The sequence below is a fragment of the Penicillium antarcticum genome, assembly GCF_028974205.1.
Source record: "Penicillium antarcticum strain IBT 31339 chromosome Unknown utg000005l_segment0_segment0, whole genome shotgun sequence".
Lineage (NCBI taxonomy): Eukaryota > Fungi > Ascomycota > Eurotiomycetes > Eurotiales > Aspergillaceae > Penicillium > Penicillium antarcticum.
This window is the reverse complement of record NW_026695303.1, coordinates 1,791,551-1,816,678: the sequence shown is the minus strand read 5'-3', so window position 1 is coordinate 1,816,678 and position 25,128 is coordinate 1,791,551. Positions and strand designations below refer to the sequence as shown.

The 25,128-nt window shown below is 48.7% G+C and overlaps 8 protein-coding genes across 8 annotated transcripts; 5 read left to right on the top strand and 3 right to left on the bottom strand.

The window, feature by feature from the left end:
* Positions 1–161: 161 nt before the first annotated feature.
* On the bottom strand, positions 162–1,018 carry N7508_005327 (40S ribosomal protein uS4; the record flags this gene model as incomplete). The annotated part of the gene is made up of 5 exons (XM_058463393.1): positions 162–576; positions 663–761; positions 837–855; positions 923–960; positions 1,011–1,018. 5 exons carry the CDS (start codon positions 1,016–1,018, stop codon positions 162–164), a joined length of 579 nt encoding a protein of 192 aa, XP_058319871.1.
* Positions 1,019–1,211: 193 nt separating this feature from the next.
* Positions 1,212–2,266, top strand: N7508_005326 (60S ribosomal protein eL21). Its single transcript, XM_058463392.1, has 4 exons — positions 1,212–1,297; positions 1,421–1,488; positions 1,560–1,607; positions 1,730–2,266. Exons 1-4 carry the CDS (start codon positions 1,262–1,264, stop codon positions 2,058–2,060), a joined length of 483 nt encoding a protein of 160 aa, XP_058319870.1. The 5' UTR covers positions 1,212–1,261; the 3' UTR covers positions 2,061–2,266.
* A 563-nt stretch (positions 2,267–2,829) lies between these two features.
* Positions 2,830–4,134, top strand: N7508_005325 (putative mitochondrial carrier protein (Rim2); the record flags this gene model as incomplete). Its single annotated transcript, XM_058463391.1, has 3 exons — positions 2,830–3,008; positions 3,081–4,034; positions 4,095–4,134. The coding sequence occupies 3 exons, from the start codon at positions 2,830–2,832 to the stop codon at positions 4,132–4,134; spliced, it is 1,173 nt and encodes a 390-aa protein (XP_058319869.1).
* A 3,346-nt stretch (positions 4,135–7,480) lies between these two features.
* N7508_005324 (uncharacterized protein) lies at positions 7,481–7,877 on the top strand (the record flags this gene model as incomplete). The annotated part of the gene is made up of 2 exons (XM_058463390.1): positions 7,481–7,491; positions 7,664–7,877. 2 exons carry the CDS (start codon positions 7,481–7,483, stop codon positions 7,875–7,877), a joined length of 225 nt encoding a protein of 74 aa, XP_058319868.1.
* A 2,552-nt stretch (positions 7,878–10,429) lies between these two features.
* N7508_005323 (uncharacterized protein) lies at positions 10,430–13,052 on the top strand (the record flags this gene model as incomplete). The annotated part of the gene is made up of 2 exons (XM_058463389.1): positions 10,430–10,573; positions 10,623–13,052. The coding sequence occupies 2 exons, from the start codon at positions 10,430–10,432 to the stop codon at positions 13,050–13,052; spliced, it is 2,574 nt and encodes an 857-aa protein (XP_058319867.1).
* Positions 13,053–16,312: 3,260 nt separating this feature from the next.
* N7508_005322 (uncharacterized protein) lies at positions 16,313–17,722 on the bottom strand (the record flags this gene model as incomplete). Its single annotated transcript, XM_058463388.1, has 4 exons — positions 16,313–16,542; positions 16,607–17,193; positions 17,263–17,497; positions 17,554–17,722. The coding sequence occupies 4 exons, from the start codon at positions 17,720–17,722 to the stop codon at positions 16,313–16,315; spliced, it is 1,221 nt and encodes a 406-aa protein (XP_058319866.1).
* Positions 17,723–18,676: 954 nt separating this feature from the next.
* On the top strand, positions 18,677–19,074 carry N7508_005321 (translocon subunit SSS1; the record flags this gene model as incomplete). Its single annotated transcript, XM_058463387.1, has 4 exons — positions 18,677–18,761; positions 18,812–18,870; positions 18,934–18,961; positions 19,034–19,074. 4 exons carry the CDS (start codon positions 18,677–18,679, stop codon positions 19,072–19,074), a joined length of 213 nt encoding a protein of 70 aa, XP_058319865.1.
* A 1,160-nt stretch (positions 19,075–20,234) lies between these two features.
* Positions 20,235–22,570, bottom strand: N7508_005320 (WD40 repeat domain-containing protein; the record flags this gene model as incomplete). Its single annotated transcript, XM_058463386.1, has 6 exons — positions 20,235–20,479; positions 20,540–21,305; positions 21,361–21,726; positions 21,791–22,170; positions 22,228–22,326; positions 22,387–22,570. 6 exons carry the CDS (start codon positions 22,568–22,570, stop codon positions 20,235–20,237), a joined length of 2,040 nt encoding a protein of 679 aa, XP_058319864.1.
* Positions 22,571–25,128: the final 2,558 nt, after the last annotated feature.

Below are 25,128 nucleotides of genomic sequence, written 5' to 3'. Positions count from 1 at the left end.
CGGGTTCCAAATTGAAGCCTTTGGCTGTTTTTGATTCATTTGTATTGGATGATCGTACAACGTGAGACGCTTTAATGCAGTCATGTTGAGCCTCCGAGGTATTGAGGCGCCCCAATCGAAACCCGACCGTGCTCCATTTTTTGAGATTGAGAAAGAATAATTTACTCCTCATCCTCCTCGGCCTCCTCGTCACCGTCACCTCCAGCGGCGGCAGCGGCCTTCTTGCGGCGCACACGACCGGGGCGGCCACCACCGAAGGGAGAGGTGAGGGAGAAGTCAATGTGCTTCTGGGAGTCAAGACGGACCATGAACGAGGGAACGTTGACGATCTGCTTGCCGACGCGGATGTGGCGCTGCTTGATGAGGACACGGGCGTGGTGGATGGACTTGGCGAGGCCAAGCTTGTAGACGCAGGTCTGAAGACGGCGCTCGAGGAAGTCCTCAACCTTGAGGGCAAGGACGTAATCGAGCTTCATGCGGGACTCATCGAGCACACCGATGCGGACCAGACGGCGAATGAGGGCATTGCCTTCGAAGAGACGCTTGGGGTCCTTCTCGTCGAGGGTGAGGAGCTCACTGTGGAGGAAAAAAGTAAGCGATATGTCCTCCAATTGCGCTGGTCCGAGCGCCGGAACCAGACCAAAACTTATTCTTTCACATACCGAGCAGCACGACGAATCTTGGACAGGGTGAGCTGGACACGCCAGACCTCACGCTTGTTGCGCAGACCGTACTCGCCGACGACCTTCAACTCAGAGTCACTAGAAAAACAGGTTAGAGAGATGAAACGACATAACCAGAAGCACGCTTCTGATCATTGGCCGGAGAGTACTAACAGGCGAGCGGACTCGAAGGCTGCAAAGTAAGTTAGTCTTCAATCTTCAATTTCGAGATTTGCGGATTTTGACAGAGGTTCACTTACGGCGACGGGGGACCTTGTAGGTCTTGGAAGAGACACGACTGAACAATTATTAGAATGTTGTTGACTTGAATGGCGAAAATATACTCACGGGGCCATGGCTGCTGTCGGGTTGGCGGAGGTTGTCGAGGAGATCGAAGTTCGCACACGATGAGCCCAAGACACAAAGTGAGTTGGAGAATTAGCGAGTTGCCTAATTGGGTTTGGCGCTTAGGGCTGTTGGTGGTGGGTCTAACCCTAACTTACATAACCATCCACACTGAAGTTACCCGAGCGGCTTCAGACTTCGAAGGTTGAAGGCCCCGTCGACAATCAACCACCAACCACCACACCACCGCCGTCATGCCTCACTCCTACGGTCTCCGCGCCGGCACTCGGGTACGTCTTGACTCTTTTTGCGACCTACGACTTTTTCCCACCCCATAGGAGGAATTTTTGGACCGATTGGACACATGCTTGGGAAACGGCCTTAGGAGGATCTGAGTGCTAACGAAACGACAGTATGCCTTCAGCCGTGGCTTCAAGGAGCACGGTATGATCCGTCTCTCCACCTACCTGAAGACCTACCGGTACGCTTGAAATCCTCGAATCCCGAACAAACGAAATAAGAACTTGAGATCTGACGGAAATTTTCATATAGTGTTGGTGACATTGTCGACATCAAGGTCAACGGTGCCGTCCAGAAGGGGTCAGTACAATTCCGATAATCCCATACGACATTCGCATCCCACCGCTAGTCGCGATTGTACAAGTCGCGATCATACATACGGGCAATGCGAAAATAGCAACGACAGACTAACAGTTTTGCAGTATGCCCCACAAGGTCTACCACGGTAAGACTGGTGTCGTCTACAACGTCACCAAGTCCTCGGTCGGTGTCATCCTCTACAAGCGTGTCGACAACCGCTACCTCGAGAAGCGCATCAGCGTCCGCATCGAGCACGTCCAGCACTCCCGCTCCCGTGAGGACTTCATCAAGCGTGTCAAGGAGAACGCCCTCAAGAAGCGTGAGGCCAAGGAGAAGGGTATCCACGTCCACCTGAAGCGCCAGGCTGTTGGTCCCCGTGAGGCCCACTTCGTCCAGCAGGCCGGCAACACCCCCGAGACGGTCGTCCCCATCGCCTACGACACCCACATTTAAAGGGATCGCAATGGAATTGGGTCGGTGCGAGCGGTTGTTAGGTGTTTTTTACTGGGTTTTCACTCAATTTTTGCCTCCAAGGCTGAAATGGACTTGGGCTGCATGAGACGAAGCAAAGGGTTTCGGATGCCCTGGCACATCTCTCGCCTGTGCATAGATTCCCCTGAATGAAACAAAATCAAAAATATTTCCGAGTTCATGGCCATTTGTTTTCCCGGTTGATCGTATATATCTGTCATCGGCAGTTTGCGTAGCGTTCTTCAGGACTAAATCCCCCCAAGTCGTCAAGCAATTATGGGTAATCCGGGGTCATCTCCGCATGTATGCAACTTAATAGATCGACATTGCCTAGATCTATTGTGATCTGTGTCTGCGTCTTGAAAATACATCTATCTCTCTGCAGTATAGATCTGCTAGCCGGGTGTGCATGTCACTCACGGTACTGTCTGGGTTAGGTGAACCACTTCAATGGTTTGTATACATTACACTCAGCCTCCGCAGACTTCAATATGATCTATCCTCAGCTGAAATGTGAACGATCTATAGTTTGCCCCTTAGCAATGCGGACTCTTTAAGGGGACCAGACCCCGACCGCCTAAGAAAAAAATATTCCGGAGAAAACTTGTCAACCTTTCTACTTCAATGTACACTTGATTATTCTACATTTCTACTTACTATGTTTTAACCTGCTTTTTTGCTTCTCAGTTCTTTATTCTGTTTCCTGCTTCGGCGTGTCTCTCTACCTTGACGGTCTCCATCTCCGGACCCGATGACTTTCTCCACGCCAGCTTCCAGCTCTGCGCCGGCGCAACTGGAAAATGTGTCACAAATGAATAAAAATGTCGTTCCGCAATCACGAGAACTAGGCGATGTTATCCCAAACCGGACACCACCGGCTCCCGATGAGAAACCCCAGGCGAAGCCACTTGCACATTTCGTTGCTGGCGGGTATGTTTGGAACCTGGAGAGGATCCGGGTTGAGGCATTGAAATGAAGAATCAATGCTAATTTAGCTTATAGTCTAGGAGGAATGACTTCTGCGACCCTCACCTCGCCGCTCGATGTTCTAAAGACGCGCCTCCAATCCGATTTCTACCAGTCGCAGCTGCAGGCCCTACGGGCCTCGCACCCTCCTCCACCGCCGACATCCAACGCTCTAGTCTCTATGACTCGGACCGCCGGCATGCATTTCAGCGAAACTTTCCAGATCCTCCGCTCAATACACGTCCACGAAGGCTGGCGCGCGCTGTTCAAAGGACTGGGACCGAACCTGATCGGTGTCGTGCCGGCACGCGCGATCAACTTCTACATGTACGGAAATGGCAAGCGAGTTCTGAGTGATTACTTCGGTTATCAAAATGTCGAACAAACCCCTATGGGTATCCATCTGGCCGCAGCGGCAGTTGCCGGTATCGCGACAGGGACAGCAACCAACCCCATCTGGTTGGTTAAGACACGCCTGCAACTGGATAAGTCCAATGCGGAGCATGGCAAGAGTCGCCAGTACCGGAACAGCTACGACTGCGTCAAGCAGACTGTGCGCCATGAGGGTATTCGCGGCCTCTACCGCGGTCTGTCCGCCTCGTATCTCGGTGTGACAGAATCCTCTCTCCAGTGGGTTATGTACGAGCAGATGAAGATGTATCTTGCTCGCCGTGATTCACTCAAGAAGTCCGACCCGGCCTACGAGTACACCTCGTGGGATTCCGCGGAGCTGTGGGGTGGACGTATCACCGCGGCTGGTATGGCGAAGCTGGTGGCCGCTGCCATCACCTACCCGCACGAGGTCGTTCGCACACGCCTCCGTCAGGCACCGACCGTCTCAGTTGGAAATGGTCGGGTTGAAATGAAGTATACCGGCCTGGTCCAGTGCTTTAAGACCGTCTGGAAGGAAGAAGGAATGGTCGCCATGTACGGCGGCCTGACACCACATCTGCTACGTGTTGTGCCTTCGGCTGCAATCATGTTTGGAATGTGAGTTGCTACCAAAATTTGATTCAAATGGTGGATGCAATATACTGACTGTTCTGATAGGTACGAAGTCATTGTGCGTATGTTTGGCACAACATCATAATCTATCGCGATTCGCGACACCCTCACCGACACCCACACCTCCTAACCAGTCGCATGGTGACTCGACTCTACTCTCAGTGCATTGCTTCCCATATATCGCGCCTCTGTATAATACTTAGCTTCTCGCGCGCACTCCTCACCGCTCCCCGAGAGATCCGGACGAAAAATTATTGGCTGCTTTCTTAATTGTGTATAGAAGGGCAACGGTCATTTGCATTACATGTCCACGGCGTATACGGATTTACTCTTTTTTTTTTCTCTCAGTGATTGGCGTCTTTACTGCGCCCCTGTTATTAATTGGCTCTTCAGGGATTGGTGATTCCAGGTCGAACCCCCGGGTTCACCTCCCACATCTTCACCTCCCACATCACTCCACTTGTGTACAATACGATATTTTGCAATGTTTACAGCGTGGCAAAGCAAATGAAAAAAAAGAAAGGAAAGACAAAAAAAATCTATGACATAGATGACATAGATGATGCTATACATCTAATTCACTTATACCTCACTGCCAGGGCCATGCATGCGGTATGGGATGCCTTGCAGAAGCATTCAGGCAAACGCAGCACCATCCATGCACTGCCTCGTTGCACAGCGCAATATCCACGTGAAGACAAGGTTAGAGCTTTCGGCGACTTCAGACCGAAAAGGAATTCATAGCCCTAGTACTCCATGAGACCCTGCCGTCGTTAGTTTCCTATACTCAGGCATCATGGCACTATCGCCATATTAGGCAGCTACGCCCCTATGACCAGGCGACAAGGACCCTTCAAGCCCACCCCACCCCTCGGCCGTACTATACGGCGAGTAAACGAGAATGGTCACCTGTGCAGCTGAGCCTAGCACATATCATTATCATCACCGACTTTTGACTATTTCGCTAACGGCGGATATACTTCTCGTGTTTTGTCATATCCCTGCCTTGGGCGGTGATTGGATTGCCTTCGACCAACCCCTCATGTTACCGAGCGGTGAGATATCTTTATTCCAGGTAAGCAGGTAAGCAGAGGCTCGAGTTCCCAGATTGCGTAGACGACGTTTCAAGTTCTGCATCAACCTGCAGCAAGCATTTGGCCCGTCCCCTTTGGGGCAATGTACATGAACGTTCCTGTGGTCGGACAAGGGGTTCTAGAGTAGGTCTTCGAAATGATTGGTTATAATTCATGCATTAGCGTAGAAGACGGGCGAACCTGGGGCGTTGTGGGCGTAATGAAGCCAATTAACCCAACCCAGGAAATATTCTAGAATCCACGATCCAACCCCTTTGTTTCATATGGCACGCATGACTGAGGCATATTGTGCAGACCTCGTATTTGCTTTAGTCTGGTCAAACGTCAAATGTCGTTCCTGGTGTGGCTAGTGTATTCACCGCCACATTCATTTCCTCTTTGGGATTTGGCTGGGGACTTGGTTGGAGAAATTAGCTGGACGCCTAATACCTGGTACCTGATACTCAAAATGCAAGGATCAGGGGTAACCATCCCGGGGGCTGCCAAGCTCTGGAACCGAGAACCCGCTGAACAGTTCAATATCAGCCACAGTGCCTTACTTTCGATAAGTCATAGCTTGCCAGAGAAAAAGCAACGATGATCCTCGAACCCCTCCATTCCTCCCCCTCCCCCTTGCGCAACTAATCCCCGACAGCCTCCCACACACGATTGAATCTCCCTGACGGGCCTAGACTTATAGATCACCCTCCAACGTGGTGGCGTCAAAAGTGACTTTGACCTGTGGCTAGGGGTTGTCACACACGTTATGATATAGTAATATTTGCTACTTGCATGGGGCTGCCTGAATCTAGACACAATCTAGATCCTGGAACTCTTGTTGCTCCCCTAACACGATCGGTTCCCCAAATCTAGTCTCCTTGACGATGATCTATGAATTTTAGATTAATCTCCACCAAACTAGCTTGGTGGAGACCCAGCCCACAGGTGCCTAGATCGCTGGGTTCGAGCTACCTACCCTTCGTGAGCGTGACTTGTCTTGCCAGGCTGCCCTCTTCACCGCATATTCCCTTATTTCCCGACTCTCCGGGTGCCCGTTCCTCTAGGCACCAAAGAGCCAAGTCTGCGATATGATTTGAAGACCGTGGTAATCTGGCAAAAGAAGGAGAATTTGGGCAATTCCCGGGCGTGATCATACACAGCAGAAACACCCGCTTTGGTGTGCGACGAGAAGGCTCTGGAATCATGCAGGGCTCGTTTTTGGCATGAAATAGTACTCAGCCTCTCCTCGGCGATCACCTGCGATGACGATCCCACCAGGCTTAGCGGGGTCGGGGGGGGGGGGGGGGGGGGTTGTAATTACCCTGTCAGGGGTCTTTTCGAGTTTGGTTTACATTCGAGTGCGAGTTTTCCTAGTTATTGACTCGTGTTTCATCATTACTTTGGGCTGTCTCCGAGGGTTCGGAGATCACCCCGTAAAGTCGGTAAATGAAGTGGATGATCGGCGGCCACTGCGTACATGTACATGTATAACGCACGTAATCTCTCCGAGCATTGGCACTTCAATCTGGATCGACAGGGGACTGGGACTCCAAGAAGCCATATCTCGCTAATTTTACGACGTCTATGTGTACACTTTGTTCATTCAACGACTTTACTTGCGTCGACTTGTTTGTGTTGATTGCTTATGCTCCCGATGTCGGCCGTCTGTTAAAGAACAGATGACCAAATGACCAATGACTGTATCTAGTCAGAAAATAAAGGCGTTAAAAAAAAAAAAAAAAAAAAACCGGGCTCACAGGCATATTGGGCTCTGAATGGGTTTGTAGGCCCTCTGGATATTTGGGCAATAGCCCGGTGGCTGTAATTCCACAGCCCTATTACGGAGTAGCCTCTCTTCATATATGCTTGGTAGAAGACGAAATGTTGGCTTTCCACAACAACGCTTGGATCAAGAGCACACTGATTCTTCGGAATTCTTCTCACAAATCACTACATCTACGACGGGTGCCGGGATCAGATCCAGGGCCTACTGCCAACCTTGGGATCTGCAATTAGCGCCCTTCACCTCGCCTCTTGGCCAGCTTCCATTTCCATTCTCCAAGCCCCAACTGGGTGTCGCGATGTTTTAACCCGGGCTTCGCAGGCAGCAAGTCGTGACAGTGTGCCTGTTACTTATAATCTGTATCTCCTCCTCTTCTCCCATTACATCCTGCTCACATCTCTCAAGTTTTAAGATCATACCCTGCCCAATTCTGCAGCCCCCCTGCACAATCGTCGATCTAGTGCCTGCAACGCTATCATTGAGAACCTACTTAGCTTCATTAGCTACAGCTCCTCCATTTCCTCCTTACTACTTGGGCTCGGGCTCACCGAAACCCGAATTTGATCAACGCTAAGATGAGTAAACGGTATGCATCCTCGTGTCAATATACCGGCAATAACCGTCCTGAATATCCGCTCCACTCCCACTCTTTGGATAGCAGCTCTCCAACAAGCTGTCATCCTAATTACTATACCAAACATCCGATTGTTTCCTGGTCTTATCAGACTTTTTCTTCTGACTTTTTTCTCCTCTCCCAGATCCTCCTGGTCTGACTACCCCGTTGGCAACGCCTCCAGCACACCCGGAAAAAGCAAATCAAGCACCAACAATGGCTACCAGACGTCATCATCCACCGAGGCCAAGAAAGGGAATGGATCCTACATGCTCGATCGATGGTCTCAATCTTCTCCTTCGGCAGATCCGTGGTCTTCGGCCAAGCCCTCCACGTTCCAGCACAAAAGCCGTGGATAGGCTTTGCTTGGTTATGGGGGTGCATTGAAATTGCATTATGCTCAGTATATTAAGATGTTTTTATTATGGGTCTGGGGGGGGGGGGGGGGGAGCTCGGGGGCGAATGGGCTTTGACTTTACCTCTTGGTTTTGGAATTCGTACCGGACAGGGCTGACACTTGGGAGAGGGTAGACCCTGGATGGATCGTCATTTGGCGTGTTTTTCCTTATTTCCTTATTTCCTTATTTCTTTATTTCTTTATTTCCTTATTTTTTCATTTTCATTTTCATTTCATTTTTTTAATTTTCATTTTCTTTGCTGAATTTTGATTATATCTTTTTGCTTGGACGGACATATACGGGAGCATCTTTAGTCTTACGGTAGGACGTCCGACAGAGAAATGACATTTGTACTTTTGGGAGTGAGCTTCTATTTCTTGTCTTTGTTCTTACTCCAGACTTCATCAAGGATGCACCTTGGACCTCAACTTAGCGTACTACGTCAATTGCCGACCGCAACCATTTCTCGCCCCTTTGGAGGTCTGTCCCCGTCAATGCACAGTTTCACACTCGAGAGTTTGTAGACCCATGGTTGAGATTCGGCTGACCCGCCCCTTACCAAACAGTCGTTGTCTCCGCTTTGGGTTCTCTTGACCTGAGCTCGATTTCTTTTTCGTTATGTTTATTTTTATTTATTTATATTTCCATTTCTTTTTTCCTCTCAACTAGGATCCACTCATAGTCACTGGTATCCAAATGAGTGTCACATATACCCGGATTTGACCGTTCGTTCCACGCGTCCCCTGATGCAATCAGTCAGGACTCTCTACAAGCGGCCAACCCATGTTTCCCAAATGTGTACCCGTGTCGGGCAAAATCATGGGGGGCAAAGCACAGATTGATTAAGTCCAGTGGCGACTATCACCACTTGCCCGGGGATGTCGGAGAATAGCAGAAAGTACTGCGAAGATGATTGGCTTTTGAAAGATAAGAACACCCCGTGCAGTTACAAAGGTCGAAACCCGGAACTTCATTCTACTTTTTTTTTTCCAGCCACCAGCGCCATACACAGCACACGGTTGATTTATCCTGAAGCGCCGTGCAGTGATCCTTGGCAGAACCCCTACTAGCTGGACCTGATGGTGAAAACTTTTCACGTCCCTGAGGTTCCTTGAGTTAATCAATTACTAAAACTATTACCTGGAATCTTCGCTTCATTCGCCGGGATGTTTGAAAGTGAAGTCCCGGATCATGTGTGCCATGGCATTTAATGTTCGGTTCCCCGCCTCTGCGCCCCGAAAGTTTGGCCTTTCCCTTCTTCCACTGCTATGAAGTACCTCATGATTCGCCTTGATCTTTTCTCAAATATCATGTGCTTCCTTCTAATTCCGATGACCGCCTCCCTGCGACTCTTCTTTTTCTCCTGCGCGCCGGAAGTACATGTCAAGGCCTGTGCGTTGGACCGACATTGCATATACTGTACTTTGATCGCCCTTGGGTACAAATTATTGACTAGTATCAAAACAATCCTGTTGCCGGTTTGTCGAGCTTGTTGTGTGGATCATTTATGCAACGTGGTTGATTGATGTGAGACCCGATCATACAGCATGAACCTTCGAGGTCAACCCGATGCCCTGGATTCCTCAATCGCCTGACTGGAAATGATCCAACATTCCATCAGCTAGAAGAAGCAGTACTTGAATTAGGCTGGTTATTCCGGTGTCTTTTCAAACCTTGATCACCTAATGCGAAAGATTGTTGTCCAACACAATAATACATGTACTAGATCTCAGATCACAGTGGATACTATATCGAAATGGCTTTTTTTATTGATATTTTTAATTACATTAATATAAACAGCTCACCGCTATCAAACCCTACCAGTGTCCTGTCAAAATTCTGTACTTTTTTTTCAATATCTATTCTTTTAGCCTTTTTACTTTTTGGGCGGGCTCATCCGCTCTGCTTAACCGCATTGGTGCATGGAGTGGGTATTTCGCATCATATCATTCGTTCATTTCATTACAATTCATATTTCCCCATGAAATGCACTGCCTCCACTCCATACCTCAACTGCTATATTCCGTCACGATGGCAGTATTATTGTCTTTTAGCAAGTAAGAAAACAGGACTAGAACGACTGGCAGAACAAGCGCCTACTGACAGGCTTGTTTACTAATAGAGATTAGAGGGGATTTGATTGGATGCCTTACTTGTACCCAGTTGCCTCGCGATAATTCCCAGAAAATCATTTTCTTGTACCAGCCTTACAGGCAAATCTGTATTTTTGCCCGTCTATCCTCTTCTTCTCACGTCAAGACACACCGTCTGAAAATGACCCCTTCGGATAGCCAGTCCCGATAATTTTTAATTTATATCTGATTTATTATTTTGCTGATCGTTTTGTAATCATTTCACCCATTGCCCGGGTAAAAAATACCGGTGGACCAGTGCTGAGCCCCCCTACCCTTTGGATATTTATTAGGCGTGTGAATCCCCGTCATCCCGACCTCAGGCCTCAAGACCTAAAGCCTGGTCTTATATTAGTCTCTCTTTACTATAACACGTTTAACATGTGTCCCTCCTACAGCGATGAGGAGTACGAACATATGGAAATGTCTGAAATGACTGCGCGGCCGATATCGTCTCGTAGTCTATTGCCACCTCGTCCGGGGTCTTTGACGTCGTCCGAAGAATTCTACCGACCCAATCCCCAAGTAAGTCCCGGTAGAAAGCAGGAAGCTACAAATGACTGACTTTGGATAGGATTATGTCCCGTATTTCGCTGAGTCAGGTGTCAACTCCAGGGGAACAACGAGCCGGACGAGCATCGAAGACACTTGGATCAACACACATCCTAATTATGTCCCCATTGCTCCGGAGCCGGATCATGGCGTGTTGGAGGGAATCGACATAAAATATAATCCGTTGGAAGGAGATATCCCACCACAAGACCTGGATGATGATTTGGGCATCGGAGCCGAGACCAACCTTGGTCAGCCTTTGGATTCCTTTTTGCCTGCCCAGCAGCCTGTTCCCCGGCAAATGCTGGGTATGCCCGATTCTGTTGAATCCATGCCACTAGTACCACAGCCACTTCAACATGCCGTGCATCAGGTGGTAATTTCTTTGAACCAGGTCCTGGGCAGCGCATACAACCTTGATCAAATCTCCCTGGGGCTGGAAGGCCTTGATGTTATCAAGAACTTCTTCGAAACTAAAATCATGCCGCCACCTCCCCCTTCTACTACGCCTTCCAGAACTCCAGACAGACACAAGTGCCCACTGTGTCAGCCTAAGCCAGGGTTGTCTAAGCAAGGCTTCGCATTTGGATCATTCAAGCGTCACCTCGCTCTTCATGGAATCGGGCAATGCGGATACCCCTGCCCAGACCCGGACTGCAAGAAAATATCTCGTCGACGAGACCGAGCACAAACTCACTATCAACAGTCTCACGGACACTATGGGAAACCAGCTGATACACCCTTAACTCCAGTCAATTTCCCATTCCCCTCACAATGCCCCGTTTGTCACGAGAAGATGTCCTCGTGGGATGCTTTCTGGAAGCACTTCAAGGGGCACAGTATCGTGCGTCATGGCTCCGCCGGTCCTTCAACTAGTGGTGATTCGAATCGTCGCGATTCAGATGGCAATAGGAACGGCGGAAATGCGAATGGGCCTAGCCATAGTTCTGCAGCTGGACCCAGCAACTACCTCCGACAACAACCTCAATCTGGAAATTATCTCCACCCTACCTCATACCCTGGAAATTCCATGTGGCCTCATGATAGCACTCGTCAGTCACACTCGGTCCGGCGTGACCAGCTAAGCGATGAGAGTCACTACGAGGGCAATCCTTTCACTGAGAACCCCTCTGCTGCTCCATTCAACCCAGGAAGACCCTTCTCAGCGGACCTGATTCGACCATCCAATGGGTCTCCATATTTTCAGAGCCCAGGATCATCGCAAGCAGATCAATCCACAAAGCGTAAGCGCAAAGATAAACAACCAATGAATCATGATTCATCCAGCCCAAGAAAATGCAAACGGTGTGACCATGATCTCGCCAAGTGTACGCAATGCTGCTACCTTGTGGAACCTATCCGTGGCTGTCACAAGTGCTCTGGAGACTCAGCAGGATGTATCCCGGTTCCTGCCCCTTCGCCAGTACCGAGCCATAATATCCAAGGTCAATCATGTACAGTCATTGAGCTGGACCAGAACTACTACAACTACAACTCAGACTTATCTTTTCCAAACTTTGGACAAGGCCATGAAGCGCAATTCATGCCGTACCCTTTTGATACCAATATGCAAAATCCTGGAACGCAGACACAAATGCAATCCTTCCCAAGTGAGTTAGACAGCTTTGACGGCGGCTCTCAATCTCAAAGCCCGTTTATTGGAGCGGCAATGATTGTCCCACAACACACACTGCTACGAGATCCTGGCAGCGAAGTCAAAGAGCCATACATTTTCGAGTGTGATTCCAAATTGCTTCGAATGATTGGGCTTGACTCATTCATTGGTCCGCTTTCCAAGGTTCAACATGAATCATACACCTCAGAAGCCCCATTTGCTCCTCTTCCTACCTCGTTGTCAGATATCGTGCCAAAGACTAAGGAGCCACCAGCTGCTCGCAAGAGCCCTGAACTTATATCGCAATGCAATTGCCCATGTGCCAGGCTTCCACTTGTGCAGTATCAAGCCCATGCTGGTGCCAAACTTTCTCCCCTCGAGCGTGTCGAAATGACATTCAAAATGTCACCAGATGACCCACAAGTCAGCCGTTCCCTTCGCACTCGGGTTCAGGTCTTTGTGAAACTCTTCCGAATTCGTTCGAAAGTTGCTGAGATCAGATCAAAGAAGACAATGAGAAGATTGTCTATCCAGCCTCGGACCGCGTCCAATGATGGCTACGAAGCTGGCTCTGATACCGACTCCGCCCATGAAGATTCTCCTGCCTCAGCTTCTGACTCTGAGACTGTGACGCTGATACAGTGGGGAGAAGACGTGCAAGAATGGTGTTCCAGTCTTGATGTTGGCCGGATCATTGGCAACTTATCTCAGTGGGCCAGCGGCATGAATACCAACATGCGCTCAGACATATTCTACTCCGACCCGGCATGGATATTGGACTTTGTCTCTCTCTATATCATGCACGAGTTCATTTCCAACTTCAGGATGACTTGGTAAACCCTGAACCAGACGGGTGTCTGCGCTTGGTCATCTGGGTGAAGTCTTCGTCTCGCTGCGCCGCCAATCGCTCATTGTTACATGGGTATCACGACTTTTTTCTTGTCTTTCCTACCCCATCGACTATTTGTTTCCCATTTGCGGCTTGTCAACTTCGATGTAGCACCATGGGATCCATACATTCTTGGAGTTGAGATAATCTCTCCATCCCCCTTTTATTCTCGCTTCCACCCCTCCTACTTCTGATACCCCATCTCTCTCATGTCATGGGTTTGGTTCCTGTCACGTCATTTTACTGCGCTCAGGATCGAGCTATAACATTACGACATTTTCTCACTTTTCAACATCCCCGCTCTATCCAGCCTCAGGCCGTTTAGCATGGAGATATGCTATGCCAGCTCGGATGTGGCGTCGTGGGATTAATCCATTTTCGAGGTGCTATGACCACTCTATCATGGCTGCGTTCACCAACGAATTTGATGTGTTATGCCCTCAAGCTCTAATATCTTTTCCTGTTTCCGATACTTTTGTGACATTTTCTCATGGTACTAAATATGAAATCACTTACTGTACCTATTCTGGGTTTGTTACTTACCACGGCATCAAAATGGTCAGGTAAGTATGTCCCCTGCCTGCTTATCTTCCAAACGTGTCTTACTGACATCAACAACATAGGAAAATCAAGAACCTATACATAATGTACGGGTCTGTATACAGACAGCGCGAACGAAATTAAAAATCCACGAAATCATACATATCATGCGTTATGGGAGGCATACTGCACACATTACATTTCATGAACTGCACACAAGATTGGACCCACACTGAATGTCATTTACACTGCGCCCTGTTTGCCTTGCTCAGCCTTAATTCTAGACCAAGAAAGCAGTATGCGGCTCACTGGGCAAATACACTGCCACTGCAGGCCCCATGCGTATAGTGTAACCTTGATCTGCCTCACCCTGGCTGCACTGCCTTGCTACGTATTTGCAGGGGTTGTTCTTCAGCCTTGTATACCCTATTATGAAAATTTGGTATTAAGCATGCATAGACTTACTTTTTAAGGTTGGTGCGGGACGTTATCGTACCAGACCGTATCTGTTGAGGCTATGTATCGTCCTGGTATTGAATGCAGGGGTATTAATGCAAAGCGTGCATAGCCTCAACAAAGGTACGGCTTCAGGTCCTTTGCACTATTGTGAAATGTCCGTTCGCTGAAATTTGTACGGGAAGGGGGGTTAATTCGGATCTTCAAAAAGACTCGGTCGATTTGCATTATGAAGGAGCTGCGTAAGTATCAAAGGTCTTCCCGCAGTGAAGCAATCAGGTTTACTATGCAGCCAATCATGTTGTATTCTTTGAGCCTCAAGTGGCACCTAAGGCCCTTGATTCGGATCGGAATATTGTAGATCCGCGTTATATTGTTGAAGCTGGCCTTCTGCTTTACCTATTGTTAAATTAGAGGGAGAGTATTAATATTTGAGACCAGAAAGAAGGTCTTTACCCATAAAATAGCCGACTCAGTAGCTGATGTAGAGTCATGTATAAAATCCCAGGAAAGACAAAGAAAGACTATATTTTGAAATCATTGATTTTACTATATAGCAAAGCTATTGCTCGTCTACTCTTCTTCGGAGCTCTCCAGCATATCAAGTGCATCTTTAGCATTCAATTGACTTGACATTAGGAACTGTATCAATCCTTCAATTACATGAAGTAGAGGTTCAAGTGTTGGTTTGGGCGCTAATTTAGCAAATCTCCGTGCAATTTTTGCTCACAGCGCCAACATTTGAACACTGATGTGAGCAACAGCCCTATAATAGGGTAGCAGAGGGTGGTTTTTTGTCATTGATCGATCTGTAGGTGGTTGTATATGCCCGAACTTACTGATCCGATGGGTCCTGCGCTGCTGGGAATCTGGTTGTCGGAAAATATCAGCCCTTTATATGATTAGGAGCACAAACGCCGCTTACTTGAAAGCGCGCTGCCCGTATGAAATATGGCCCTATATGTTCATAGAATAATTGGTTATATTTCCCTGTTGATCATTAGTGAAAGATATGCCATTCACTAATGAGCGCATGACTGATATTACATCCAACATCTCGCAGTCGGTTAGGTAGCTCGGTATCTTTGGGATTATTTCAATCCGAATGATGAGGGATCAATCACTAGGTCTAATGCTACAGTCAATGCTGAGCTTCGTGTGGATGGCCTACTTCTCGTGACCCCCGTAAGAGGGGTCATCTTCATGGCTGTCAGCTATATTGCCAAGACCTCGAGGGACCTTCAGACGATTTATAGGAAATAGCATGAAAATGAGAAGACAATATAGGGTATTAGGTCGCGCCACCTCCTTCTGGTAAAATCGTAGAATTTCATTGCATTCTTGTTCGACATTGCGTAAGTTGACTAAATAATACAATATACCATAGGGAGCACACAGCAAGCAACAGTGGATGTCACTCCAACGTGGTCAGATTAATTGTTAATCAACGCCAAAGCCGTGGTAGGGAAGCAAGAAAAGACATGTTTAGAGTGTAGTGTTGGAACCAATTTTGAGAAACTGTACAGCACGATTTATACAGGGGAGAAGAAGGGACAAGAGTAGGGACAACAGAAGGGACAAAAGAAGGGTCAGAGGAAGAAACGAACGAAAGCAAAACCGAAGGGCTAGCAGTATAATTAACAAATCGCACTTTGGGCTCATTTTATCGCGGTATACGTATACAAATCTTCAGTATTAAGCTACTATTGTAGCTCTTTGGTCCAAATTCGCACTTCCGGCTTAGTCAATAGCAAGGTACGCATACAAACTGTCAGGATCAACTTAAGTGCTGCTACTACATTTATTTCCGATAGCTCACACTTTCCGTTCACTTAATAGCGGCTGGACGCATACAAATTGTCAGGATAACATGAACTACGCTATATTCTCGTTACTTGAAATCGAGTTCCCGCTTAGTTAATAGCGCTGTACACATACAAAAACTCAAAAAGAAAATAAAGTGCAAGGAAAAAAAGCCCCTAGATTGTTCCTGATACACCATGTAAACGAAAAGATAGATAGACAGAACCAAGCCCCATAAAAAAACCAGCGCCCAGTTCCCGTCCCGTCTCATGGGTTCAAAACTTGAAAAGAAAAATCAGATAAAATGTGGTTCAAAGTTGCCCGGAACATCCCACAGCCCCGATAGCACCAGTGTGTGGCCCATGCCTGGAAAAGGTGCCATAGAGCATGCAGCTTGATCATGGTTGCTCTAGTCCTGGCGGCTTCGCTTGTTGCCATGAGGGTTCCAGGAGCCTTCGGAGGCGCCGCCCTGGTTGCTGTTGCCACCCTGGCTGTTATTGTTGGTGTTGCTCGGGTTGCTCGGGTTGTTCTGATTGTTTGGGTTGTTGTTGGAGTTCATGGGATTGTTGTTGTGGGTATTGTGGTTAAAATAGGCATTGCCCGGATTGAATCCGGGGTTGGGACCCTGGAAGCCCTGGCCTGCCAGATAGAAAGAGATTAGTATCCAAATATCGAATCGTTCGAGTGAAGTACGGCGACTTACCGCCCTGCATTCCCATGTTCCCAGCCATGCTGCCCATCATGGGGTTCATGCCTCCCATAGGATTCATCGGCATCCCACCCATCGGGTTCATCCCACCCATCCCCATCATACCGGGGCCGCCCATGTTTCCTCCGCGGCCACCACGCATCGCACCTGCTCCGCCGCGCATGGCGTTGCCCATCATGCTGCCACCGCGGTTGTTGTAGCCATATCCTTGCATGCCCATAGGGCCAGTCGGGAAATTGCCAGGACCCATCATGTTGGTGCCGAAGTTGTTCATGGGGTTTCCGAAACCACCGCCACGGTTGTTGAAGTTGTTGCCCATGCCACCCGTACCGCGATTGTTGTAATTGCCGCGACCACGGAAGTTATTACCCATGTTGTTGTGGAAATTACCGCCTCCTCCGGAATTAAAGCCACCCCCACGACCGCGATCGTTGCGCATTGGGGCATCTTTAGGTAGGGTGCGGAATGGGTTCGAGTGAGGGCTGGTGTATTGGACGGGGAGCTTGAGAGCAGGGTCGCTGTCAATGCTGTGCTTGGTTGCAGTGGCTGCCTGCGGGTTGCTGAACTCGACGAAGGCTTGTCTATACCCAAGGTATTAGTCCGGTTTGTTTCAGATGAAGTACTTTTCATCTGATGTGAGGTAATCCTACCCTTTGCTCTTGCCATTGACTTTATGCTCGCTGAAAGTCACATCCTTCAGCTCCTGCTCGGCGCCAGCGCGGTTCACCCAGCCCCGGACATCATCGTCGGTGGTCCACCAGTTCATATCCGAGATCAGCAGAGCGTTCGTAGCCGCGGGGTCGGTCGAGCGACCGTCATAGTCCTTGCGCTTGGTTCCCTGAGGAGGTGCGGGGAGAGAGAATGCTGGGGCTGCTGAGGGGTTGCCTGGTTTGCATTGTCCGAAGCAGGCTGGGTCTGAGCAGGTGGGTGGTCAGCCTGGCCGGCCTGGGCATTGTTCTGGGCCCGGTTTGGCTGGGGGTTAGCCTGAGGGAGGTTCTCCGGGGCGTCAAGCACCAGGTCGGAATCCTCGTGCTTGAATTCAGCAGGCTCGTTGGAACCGCTGCCATCCCCGTAGATGTCAATATCGAAATTGTCATCTTCACTAGCCATAATGATCTAGATCAGCGATCACCGTAGCAAATTGAATCTTGAGAAATGTCTTCGATTTGCCTGTTATCTGATGTTCGATAATACAGGCTGGTCTTCAAAATGAAGAAAATGCTCGTCTGCGGACACACGACACCAATTAGCAAGGAAAGAAGAAAAAACAACATGAAGAATCATCGCGGTCAGAGTCGGGCCACCAGGAGGGGTGGAATCCATATCAACAGCGCGGGCTCAGCTCCGGTCTCGTAAAAAGAACAGATGGAAGGCAGTGGCCAGAAGCCCCCGAGAAGACACAGGAAGATACATGTGGAAAGAAGGCCAGTCAATACGTACATTCGAAGCTTTGTTGCTTCAAGAAAAGAAGATGCGCGTAGCCACGAAAGCCACGTACAGAGATAATTCCGTTATGTCCGGAATACAAAAAAAAGGAAAGAAAAGCAGAGCTGAAGAGAAGTGAAACAGCCACAGGCAGGCAACGATTCACGGGGTGAGAGCGAGCTGAGAGAACGCAGAGAAACGAAAAGGTACGTCAGTGATGAAGCCGAAGAAAGCCAATCGCTCTCAGGGAGGTCTCAATCGCAATCCGCTGCAACTCAATCACAGTGAATCACGGGTCAATCGCTCTGTCAAGAAGGCAGCGGCAGTCAATCGCGTGGAGAGAGGTGTAGAGTAGAGATGTGGAGGGTGGAAGAGCAAGTGGAAGAGGAGAGGTGGAGAAGGACGAAAGATTAGGAAAGTGAGGCGAGTAGAAATAGCGTGTCAAATTTCCGCGCAAGTCCGTCTGAATCTAGACGACGGCATGTGTCGTCCTCAATAGACTGATCGCAAGGAGACGTCGGAGGTTGGAGCTTAGTTGCGCGCCGGACATTATTTAATCCGCCACTCCCCCGGAACACCTGGTCTCTTCTTCTGGCCACTTCTCCTTTCTCTTTCCTCACCTTCCAATCCTCATCCACAATGTCTGAGACTTTCCAAGAGCTTGCTGATATCCCTAAGGACTTTGTCCGGGAGGGCTCCCAATTTGTGCGCCGCTGCACCAAGCGTATGTCGATCCTCCGTCCACCCCAAGATACTTGCTGACCTTGTTGACAGCCGATAAGCGTGAATTCATCAAGATCAGCCAGGCAGTTGGCATGGGATTCCTGGTTATGGTATGGGCCATTGAATATTCCTGGATCGCGTTTGATCGCAATATGACTGACATTGACCATTAGGGAGCCATTGGGTACTTCGTCAAGCTGAGTTCGTGCTTCATTATTCGCCCATAAGCTTGCGGTTGCGGCTTTCGAAGACCTGAGTATTAACATATCGCAGTTCACATTCCTGTCAACCAGGTGCTGGTGGGCGGCGCATAAGTGTGCAACCCTTTCCGGTCCGAGTCGAGGACCGAAGAGGCCAAAGGTCTACAACACAGGGGTGCGGGGAGCGTTGAAACTGACAGGAGCTGGGAATTTCCGCATTTGCGTTGGCTTTACCCTTGGAATGAAGGATTGCTGTCTGCGGAGCCTGTTAGCGGAATTTGTTGACGGAATGGGCGATTATGTTGGGCGGAATTAAGGCGAGGGGTCTCGACGAGGGTAAGGTCGCTTTTCAACTTCATGGGATTATGTACTGACCGATAGCGGCAGTGCACTTTGAATCATTACGGCGATTCTGCTCCCAATGACATCTGCCAGGCGACGACGATAATGAGATCGAACCCCGTCAAACTGCCTCACATTCCCGCTATCAGTACGAAGGATTTCAACCATATCCGATTACAAAGGTGAAGCATATCGCGAATTAACGACAAATACCACGCCCACCATTCCCCACGCCGATGACCCTCAGTCTCATATCAGTCTCGCCTACTTCCCCTTGTGATATTCTTGGATTTATGTGGCACCATTGCCGCTTGGCGCTTTTTATTTGGAGATGCGATCGGAGGATAGTGTGATCGCCATCCATGAGATACCACCGTTTACGCATTTGTACCGATAGGGGTCCTTGTTTTGATACTTAATTGACACCTTTCAAATTATGCTGCTTCCCTTTGAATCCTCTCTGTTTCTGGACATCATTCCATATGCGATCCCGGAACGTGCATATCCGACAACATAGTCAGACGCTATTCACTGGTACCGAGATCCCTACCATACGATAGATAGGTTTGGACTGCCCTGTGACAGCTCAATTGCCACGATTCTTGATAGAGAAAGATCTCCAGGGATGATAGATTCTCTATGGGGGAAAAGCCGACTAAGTAGTCCTCTGGCATGTGGCTAGCAAACAGACAGCCAGCAAACAAACGGCTAGCTAAGAAAGGCCCTCAAGCCTAGACACGCATGCCTATCAATTCTGAACTACAAACCACAGTTGTATTCATGAAAATCATTATTTCTGAGATCGGATACTGTGACAAAATGGACCATGTACGGAGCATGCAAAAACGAAATGTACTAAGCAAGACCAAAGCGCGATCGCGTTGCTTTTACTGTACTGACAAAATGATCAAGCGTGGCCACCCCTTCCAATCTCACCATATGTCCTCCTCCCCTTCCTCATGAACATCCCAACGGCGGACAGGCCGGCTGCGCAATGGCCGCCGCGAATGCCTTGACGCCGCGTTTTCCCTGTAAATATTGAACTCGGGAATATACCGTAACTTACCATCATAGCTCTTGCCCACCGGAGGATCGCCTTCGTCATCCGCAGCGCCGGCATTCCAAGAATGTACGGTACACGTGCCAGTCGACAAGCCCCAGCCATTCCAAGAAGTTGCTGTTTCGGAATCGAGATTAGCCTGTGCATTACCAATGAAGGTTTCTCATCAATTCTTACCTGCTAGAACTGGCGCGTCGGGATGCCAGCTCGCATCTCGGACGCAAGTCCGCCAGAGCATCTCCCCGCTCATTTCATACGCCGTGGCATACGCATCTGGCTCACGTGGTCGTGAGTTGAGTGTCGCCTGTCCGACATCAATCGTCCCGGCAAGTGTGGCATCCATATTGTACACGTATACCTTGCCATCTTCGCTGCCGCTGTACACATAACGCGAATTCGTGCTACCAGGCGGGGAGAAGTGACAGCGGATCAACGTTTTGAGCACGTGGTGACCCTGGAACGTCACGACTGAGCAGTCGCTTTTGGCATTTGTGCGATAAGACTCTGGGTATGGCTCGAACCGGTAGTCGAATCCGGTTGTATACTCTGCTGGGTCGATTTTCTCGATATCAGCGGATGTCATCATCTTCCGCAAATCCCAGAGCTTCATGGTTTGGTCTTTGCTATTGGATAAGACGTATCGACCATCGCCTTTGCTGTCGACGTATGTCAATCCTTCTGTGTGGCCCATGAAAGCACCGGCTTCGCGGCCATCGCCCATTGAACGTCGATCCCAGACCCGCAGGGTAGTGTCGTCAGATCCTGAGTACAGGATATGCGGTGATGAGGTATCGCCGTAGCAGACAGCGTTGACATGATGTTGATGTCGGTCTCGCAGGTTCAACACAGGCTGTTTCGTTTCCAGATCATAAACGATGACCGAGTCTTCTGATGTACCAGCAACAACCTCACGTCCATCTCCAGAGAATCGAAGAGACCAAATCTGTTCAAAAATGGTCAGTTTGAAGTGTATGGAAATACGTCAGCACAGTACATACTCCAAAATGTGAAGTGCCGAAGCCCCGTCGCCTCCCTTGGCCTGGTAATGTAGAGAAATCTAGGACGCTGGGATCCGCGTCATCCTCAGGGTCTGTTGAGGCCATATATGCTTGGCTTCTTATAGAACTGTACACAAGGAATCGGTTGTCGGGGCTTAGCGTCGCATCGGTAATCGTCCATTGGCCAAACGGATAGTCAACCGTTTTGTAGTATTTCCAATCATATGGGTTCGACGTATCGTACATTCGAACCTTGAAGTCTTGTGCGCAGCAGAAAAAGAAATTACCGTCATCCGAAAACTGGCCTGAATAACTTCGAGTATCATAGTGAATAATTCTGTCAGCAGCCGAGCCTGGGATCAAGCCCTAAACATTACACAAAAAGTATTAGCCTTGTTCACTGCGTCAGTTCTTTCTGCACATCACCTACCTGGGATATAGATTGATCAGCTCTTTTTTGGACCCCATGATTATCAATGCCCATTTCCCGCCATATCAAACTTGTTGACAAACCCCTCTTGCGCTTCTTGAGTCGATCCACGTAGTATTGGTTGGTTCCGAAATCACCCTGTCCCATTAACTTCACGCCCTCTGGGTTTGGAACCGGCGGAGGTTTCGCGGGTTCTCCGAGCCGTCTTGCCCTAAGGCGGTTTCGAAATATGGGTACATAGCCCTCATCGCTATCCTCCTCTTCTTCCATTTCCATCTCTAGTTGCGCTTGATCCTCTAGTGGGACTGGCCATCCATTTGAACTGAGAATGTCTTGTAAACCGCTGGACGCAAGTAACTCGAATAATCGTGATGCTGGGACTGCAATGAATTAGCAAATCCTCTTATGCGCTCGTATAGATTTTCACCATGACATACTTCTCGTATGTCCTCCATTCGGGTCCCCCGGTCCCCCGCCCTCGCCATCGTCCGCTGTAAGCTCGATTTGTATGTTTCCAATGTTGACATGAGGAGCGTCTAGCAAATTGCAAACATTAGCCATTTAGTATCTTTAATGCATAGTGATTTCATTAGTACCATCCGCGACTCCAAGGTTCAGGTCATCGTCCTCATTTGGCATGTCATCTTCCCATTCGTCATCCTCGGACGGTTCTAGTGCGGGGTGGTAGTCCGCGTCCAGCTCATCTTCCTCGAGCCATTCACGGGCAGGATGCCAGATAGCTTCTGACTCCCTCGGAGATTCTCTCTCTGGTGAGCTCATTGTGGATGTGTAGGATGGATGAGACCTTGGGGTCTTATCGATAATGGAAGTTCCGCGGTCACCGCCGCTTGGGCGCGTTATGTCATCGGTTGATCGGCTTGCCGGTTATATCCGGCTCAAGTCCGAAGACGTATATATTTACTCATGATTACATGCCTACATATCTATTCAAATAAGGATGCCTCATTTGTATCTACAATAGCTTGGTCTCTTGATCTATAGTATCATGAAATGAGACAAAGAAATAAAGCCCCAAGGTCGTGAACAGAGGCGCCTTGGGCCCAAAGCGCTGCCGGGAACTCAACCATGTGTATGGGACTTTCATGTTAGGAAAGACTTTGGAATGGAAACAGAATGCAATTTTCACTGGCGATTGTTGTTTCAAGTAGGCACGAACTAAATGACGACAATTGGGCATAACGAGCATCCAGCCATGATAGCCAGCATGACACCAGCAGCCCCGCCTAAATCTAGGACAGAGAAGATAACAGAGAAATAGAAGATACCGAGCTAGGGAACATAATATGTTAGTATCATGCATACTTCGATCTCGCACCTTTGAGAGTCTTACAAATCCAATTAAATACAACGGGAAACGTTGATAAAAACTCCAGCGTTAGGTATACAGCCCGGGAGGACCAAGTATGCCGGTGTTTGCCACGGAACCCTTGCTCTCTGTCGATAGAGGATTTAATTTACAATACGGATAACCAAGCGTCTGATGAACGTACAGCACAGCCTCCACATCACTTTTAATACACTCCAGAGGCCAGTTCTATGTTTGGTTCTATACCAACATTTCGCAGGGCAAGAATTTCCCTCCATTGGAATAAATGATGATACTTTTAATGTGATTTAAATCTACGCGAAGAAGTAAGCACTCTGGCAGCTATGCATAGTAGTAAAGTACAAGCATGATCCAGTGGATAATCACGAAGGCCTCGTGTTAGCGTGGCGCCTTCACCGTCCCAGGCTCCTGTCGCATTGTCTCTGCTGCCAAATTGATATCCCTGATTTTGTAGGACTTCTGCAATTGTTTGAAAGGAAACTTGCCTTGAGCATAAAGATGGATCAAGTATGGCATTAGCTGAGATAAGGCCGTTAGAAACAGCAGTGGCGAGATTAGACCAAGAAATTACCGTCTTCAAATATGAGTTGCCCTGACGACACCCACAGTATGTTTTGCAATTGCTGAGCATAAAAAAACGTCAATGAACACTTTAAGGCATGGAGATGGCCCTCCCACTGAGACGGCGACATCCCCAAGGCCGAAGCACTATACCATAGAGTTCACAATACTAACTAACACAGTGAAATAAACCGCTGCTCCGAGGCCATGGCGGTCTGTCTTTTCAGAGATGCGGTCCATCTAGTCTTCCTTCTTTAGATTAATCACATGGGTTGCCCCAAGCTTTACGGCTAGGTCTAAGCGGTCGCCCCTGCCATCGATAGCCACTATAGTACCAATCGAATCAGAATTATCTTGGGAAAGATGTGTAGCAGCCACGATTGCCGTCGCGCCAACACTACCCAAGCCAAACACAGCAATATTTCTCGTTCCTCGCTTGATGGGCTCTACCACATTGTATATGGAACCGGCACCCGTTTGAAGCCCCCAGTCCAAGGCGCACAAGATATTGAGTGACAGGCCTTTGTCAATCATGATACAAGACGCTTGTTGTACCACTGCTGGCTTACAGAATAAAGACTGCCCAAATAAACACGTACTCATCGTCCCAGATTCCGCGAGGATGGATTGAGAATTATCAGGCCGCTGGCCTCAAAAGTTTCGTGCATGTATTTCCGAGCAGGGTAACGTGTTAAGCGTCTTGCAACACATACATGTGCCGCAGTAATTGTATCAAAGCAACACATGGTCGCCCACTGTGAGATCCTGCACCGCCAATCCTACTGCGCTGACTATCCCGGCGGCTTTCAAATTAATAAGTCATGCCGGGGAAAGCTTTTCTCTGCGAAAATGAAAGTGAGGCTCACCTTCGTGACCTAGAACAGCAGGTAAAGGTATCGGGAGCTTCCCTTGTTTGACTGCAAGATCGGTGTGGCAGATTCCAGTTGCTTTCAGCCCTATTAAGACCTTTTGGCTTTGGAGTGCGTCCAATTCAGCAGTCATGGATTGAAAGGCTGACTCTTCTCGACACAACAAAGGCTGATAAACAGCTTTGATCATGATGTAGTCAGTGATAGTGTTCGGGGAAACTCAGGGCTCAGAAAACAAATGTGATCTCAACAAAAAAGACACCTGGAGGCGGGGATTGCTCTGATATTTGTATCCAGTTCTAAATTTAATGACCCGAAGAATATGGGTGATTTTTGTGGGTACAGCTATCTGGGCTTGATGTTCAGTTTGAGGTAGATGTGAGTGGCCACTGCGGCTATCGAGAATGATCCAACGAGGCTCATACAACAATCGGAAAACATGATTACGGCCCGCCCGCCCTTTCCAGCGTGTAGCCGAGGAAATGGAGGCAAAACCGAGCTAATATGCCTATAATCTTAGTTATGCAAGATTACAGTATTCTTTCACACGAGGTGTGCAT